Consider the following 5,543-nt stretch of genomic DNA (forward strand, 5'->3'; position numbering starts at 1 on the left):
AAAAAAAAAAAGCCAACCATAGTCCACCTACTCTTGTGAGCCTAAGGCGTGTTGAAGTCATTTAGAAAACAATAGCATCGCTAAAGTAATGCTGCTAACCTAACACAATCCTACCTTGGCCTTTTACTAATCAAATATATTTTCCAGAAATCTCACCAAGCCATGCTGCCCACAATAAGAATGGTTCCAGTCTAATACCTGATTAGTGATACAGATCCCTGTATCACTCTTCCCTCCGGAGAAACCCTAACTGCCCCTTCTATCATCGCCAGATTCAGCAGGAAGCAGTTAGATCGAGTCTTCTTTGCCCTTTTTCCCTAATAGCAGTTAGAGTTTCTACTCAAGAGAGGGAGGAATGATATTGGACAAAGTGGCACCCCAGCCAACTCAGCTGAGTGGGGCTGGGGGACCTGCTGCCTCCGTCTTGGCTGTGGCAGCCGGCAAAGGAACCAGCAGGCTGGAGCAAGCAGAGAGCTTTCCTCTCCCACAGAAGGCTCCAGTAGCAAAAAAGACTGACCTAGCAGTAGAAAACACTGATTCCTCCAGTACATCCCTAATTGGTCCGTTTTCAATCCTGCTCCTGATTGGTCTATTTTCAGGAGAACATAGACCAATCAGCTCAGCTTTCAGCTCATTGGACAACTGCCCCTATATAAACCCCTGAGTAGAGCACATAGGAGGAGATTGTCACAGACTTTCCAGGAGAGAGAGCAGGAGAGCCAAGATCTCAGCAGATTGCTGCAGACCATCGAGGGAGAGAAAGCAGAAGAGTTAGAGCTGTAATACTTGGATCCTGCTCTGCAAGGAGGTTTGGCTCATTGTAAAAACTGTGACATTTGTATAAAATCTATCTTACCCTGTTCTGCAAGGTTTGGCTCTTTGTAAGAGCTGTAATACCTGTTAAAACCTAACTTTCATCCTCTGGTCCGTCAGTCGTTGAGACCAAGAGCCTGGAAATCCAATATCAAAAGTCTGGTATCAATACCTCACAGCAACCTCCAACTCCTGAGCTTAGGCAATTCTCTTGCCTCAGCCTCCCAAGTAGCTGGGACTACAAGTGCCCACCACGATGCTCGGCTAATTTTTATTTATTTACTTTTTTTTTTGGAGACAGTCTCACTTTGTTGCCCTCAGCAACCTTAAATTCTTAGGCTCAAGTAATTCCCTTGCCTCAGCCTCCCAAGTAGCTGGGATTACAGGCACATGCATCAGGTCTGGCTATTTTTTTGAGACGAAGTCTCACTCTTGCTCAGGCTGGTCTCAAACCTGTGAGCTCTGACAATCCACCTGCCTCAGCCTCCCAAGTGCTGGGATTACAGACATGAGCCACCACACATGGCCTCAAAAGTTACTATTTTTAGTTATATATCATCCACCCCTCCTATCTCCAGCTGCAGGACTCGGTCATGTTTCTAATCTGTACAGGTTACATCTGTTTCTTCTTCAGCCTAGAGTAGTTAATGGCCTTCAGAGTTGGAACCAAGAGAGAACTGGCTGACATGACTGATCTATAATTTGTTAGATCATTAAGTAAACTTTAAAGAGGGAAGGCCGTTTCTCCTCTTACACTTCATTCCCTAGCTACTAACCTTCTATGTAAAGTTCTTTTTATCAAACTAAAATGTTCACTATCTCGTAGAGTTTGATCCCCCTTTCTTTATACTAAAAAAATTTGGTGGAAAGAGCATAGGGAATGGGAATCTAGTGCCACCCAGCAAGGTAGCTCATGTGACTGGGGAGGCTAAAGCAGGACTACTTGAGGCCAGGAGTTTTAGACCAGCCTGGGCAACATAGTAAGATCCTCATTTTATCTTAAAAAGAGATCTAATTTTTTTTTGGGGGGGGGGTTGGTTTTTTTTGAGACAGAGTCTTAGTTTTGTCACCCTGGTAGGGTACCATGTCATCACAGCTCATAGCAACCTCAAACTCTTGGTCTTAAGTGATTCTCTTGCCTCAGCCTCCCAAGTAGCTGGAACTACAGGCACCTACCACAATACCTGGCTATTTTGTTGTTGTTGCAGTTGTCATGTTAGCCCAGGACAGATTCAAACCTGCCAGCCTTGGTGTATGTGGCTGGCACCATAATCACTGTGCTACAGGCACCAAGCCATTTTAGGGCTTTTTTTGAAACAGTCTCATTCTGTGCCCTAGGTAAAATGCCATGGCATCATAGCTCACAGCAACCTCAAACTCTTGGGCTTGAGTCCTCTTGTTGCAGCCTCCCAAGTAGCTGAGATTACAGGTGTGTGCCACAATACCTGGCTAGTTTTTTCTATTTTTAGTAGAGAGAAGGTCTGTCTTTGCTCAGGCGGGACAATCTGCCCACCTCAGCCTCCCAGGGTGCTAGGGTTACAACTGTGAGGCACAGAGCCTGGCTGAGAGAGATGGTCTTTATGCCAAAAAATTAACTGGCCAAGCTTCAGCTGTTTCACTACAAACTGCAGTGCTAGCTTGGTGACATGCTTTCAGCTCTCACATTCTAATTCTCGTGATCTCTGACAGTACTAAGAACTTTTGAGTCATAATGACACCAATGGTCTATCTCATCTCTGACTTTTTTTTGCAGTTTTTGGCCAGGGCTGGGTTTGAACCAACCACCTTCTGCATGTGGGGCCAGTGCCCTACTCCTTGAGCCATAGGCACCACCCCACCCGACTTTTTGTAGTCCCCACTAATCAAGTTTAAAATATGTTAGTAATACCAGGAAGAGATAACCTAAAAGCAAGGGGAAGAATGACTAATTCATGTTGTGACCAATCCTTTTTGTCACCTGGCTGGATTACAGGAGTATAATCATAGCACACTGTAACCTGAACCTCCTGGGTTCAAGTGATCCTCCTACCTGAGCCTCTGGAGCAGTTGGCACTACAGGTGTCCCTCATTTTGGGTTTGTTTCTTTTTTCCATTTTTTTTTAAGAGACTGGGGTCTTGCCATCCTGCCAAGATTGATCTTCAACTACCAGCCTCAAGTGATCCCACCTCAGCCTCTTGAATTGCTGGGACTACAGGCACAAACCACTGTACCCAATCACTATGAACATTTCTTTTTTTTTTTTTTGCAGTTTTTGGCCAGGGCTGGGTTTGAACCCACCACCTCCAGCATATGGGGCCGGCGCCTTACTCCTTTGAGCCACAGGTGCTGCCCATCTTTTTCTTTTTTTAAAGACAGAGTTTCATTATGTCGCCCTCAGTACAGTGCTGTGACATCACAGCTCACAGCAACCTCAAACTCTTGGGCTTAAGCGATTCTCTTGCTTGAGCCTCCCAAGTAGCTGGGACTATAGGTGCCCGCCACAACGTCTGGCTGTTTTTTGGTGGTAGGTGTTATTGTTTGGCAGGCCTGGGTGGGTTAGAACCTGCCGGCTCCAGTGTAAGTGGCAGGCGCCCTAGCTGTTGAGCTACAGGTGCCAAGCCAACTATGAACAATTCTGAAAGATTTCTCAGGCTACAATCAACCCATCAATGTTTACCAGCCATAACCTTGAACTGAAGATATACTCAGCCCAGAAGTAAAATTACTACAACAGCAGCAATTCATGTTGCCTGTCTAATGGATCCTGGTTCCCTATAAGAATCCTGTTTACTCTAACAGGATTTTTTTTTTTTTTGAGACAGAGCCTCAAGCTATCCCCCTGGGTAGAGTGCTGTGGCATCACAGCTCACAGCAACCTCCAATTCCTGGGCTCAAGCGATTCTCCTGCCTCAGCCTCCCAAGTAGCTGGGACCACAGGCACCCGCCACAACGCCCGGCTATTTTTTGGTTGCAGCCGCCATTGCTGTTTGGTGGGCCTGGGCTGGATTCGAACCCGCCACCTTAGATGTATGTGGCTGGTGCCTTACCTGATTGAGCCATAGGGGCCAAGCCTATTTTCTTTACAAAATGATGAAAGATATGGTAGAAGCAGAAAACAAAAAAGTGCTTAGGACAGAAATTATACCTATGGCCAGTTTCTCTAAAACTTAACATTTGTAAGAATATTCTTTTGCTTTGGTTAAAAAAAAAAACAGACAAAAAACCCAACACTTAATTCCATTAGCAACTAACAAAATTCATATTCAATGCCAAAGGAAGAAATAGTCAAAGGCTAATTTGACTTTAGAAAACAGCTGAATATGATATGTGAGCTTAATACTTTTAAGAGCTTCAGGAAAGATCAGAAATTTTTCATATAGGAAAACAGTAATTTATTCAACAATTTTCTCAAAAACTATATTCCATTAGAGCTTTTTAGGCACCAAAAACCACTTAACCATATGCCATACAAATATACTGAATAAAAGATATATTAATATAATTACTATAAGTAAAGGCTCCTAAAAACAGACTATTAATAGCTTAGCATCATTTTCAACTGTAAAAAAAATCAAAATAAGAATATTTTCTGACCCCAAGTTTGTAACCATTGCTTAACTTCCAGGTTTCACCCATCATTTGATAAAAACGCTCCTCCAGTTTTTTCAGTTTCATTTCCTGGTGAGGTTTTAAAACATTCTCTATGTATTTGTGGGCCTGTTCAAAAAAACAAATTAGATATTGTTAGTATAGGTTAAAAAAACTGACATTGTCTATAAAGTTATAAATACAAACCAGGGAAGAAATTGTGTTCTCACACTAATTTTTTTTTTTTTTTAAAGTTAGGGTTCTTGCTCTGTTACCCAGGAGTGGAATGTAATGGTATAGTCATAGTTCACTGCAGCCTGGAACTCCTGGGTTCAAATGATCCTCCTGGCTTAGCCTCCTGAGGAGCTGGGACTACACATACACACCACCACAGCCAGAGAATTTTTTTTATCTTTTGGAGAGGCAGAGTCTTACTATCTTGGCCAGACTGGTCACCAGCACCGAGCCTAAGCTATCCCCCTTCTTTAGCCTCCCAAAGTGCTGGGATTATAGGTATGAACCACATACCTGGCCACTAATTCAGTTGTGAAAAAAAATCAGCACCCTCCACTTTGCATCACTCCCTAAAAATCTGCATTTACAAATATAAATATACAGCATTTATATTTATTTGCATTTTGTGTAAATGCAGATTTTTAGAGATTACTATATATTCTTTGTGTTGTTTTCTTTGGAGAGGGTCTCACTTTGTCACCCTTTATAGAGTGTCATGGCAGCATAGCTCACAGCAAACTCAAACTCTTAGGCTCAAGTGATCCTCTTGCCTCAGCCTCCCATGTAACTAGTACTTTTGTGTTTTCAATTGCAATAAAAACTTGCTAGGAGCTAGGACTACAAAGGTGAAGAGGACGTAATCTCTGACCATAAGGAGCTTAAAGTCTGAGCAGTTTCTTCAAGGTATAATGCCCTTGGCTCAGACCCGGAGCTCAGAGGTTAAGGCACCGACCACATACACCAGGGCCAGCGGGTTTGAACCTAGCCTGGGCCTGCTAAACAGTGACAACTGCAACAACAAAAAAAATAGCTGGGCATTGGGGTGGGTACCTCAGGAGTATAATCATAGCACACTGTAACCTGAACCTCCTGGGTTCAAGTGATCCTCCTATCTGAGCCTCTGGAGCAGTTGGCACTACAGGTGTCC

At 43.5% G+C, this 5,543-nt stretch overlaps 1 protein-coding gene across 1 annotated transcript in view; it reads right to left on the reverse strand.

The window, feature by feature from the left end:
- Window positions 1-4,315: 4,315 nt before the first annotated feature.
- The window catches only part of UBXN8 (UBX domain protein 8), a 10,850-nt gene continuing 9,622 nt past the window's right edge, over window positions 4,316-5,543 (reverse strand). The window contains exons 3-4 of the mRNA XM_012809258.2: window positions 4,562-4,566; window positions 4,316-4,510 (exon numbers count right to left, since the gene is read on the reverse strand). Coding sequence (XP_012664712.1) covers window positions 4,349-4,510; window positions 4,562-4,566 — 167 coding nt within the window. The 3' untranslated portion in view covers window positions 4,316-4,348. The remainder of the gene's footprint in view (window positions 4,511-4,561; window positions 4,567-5,543) is intronic.

This window comes from Otolemur garnettii, unplaced genomic scaffold (assembly GCF_000181295.1).
Source record: "Otolemur garnettii isolate 467f Iridium unplaced genomic scaffold, OtoGar3 scaffold00102, whole genome shotgun sequence".
Lineage (NCBI taxonomy): Eukaryota > Metazoa > Chordata > Mammalia > Primates > Galagidae > Otolemur > Otolemur garnettii.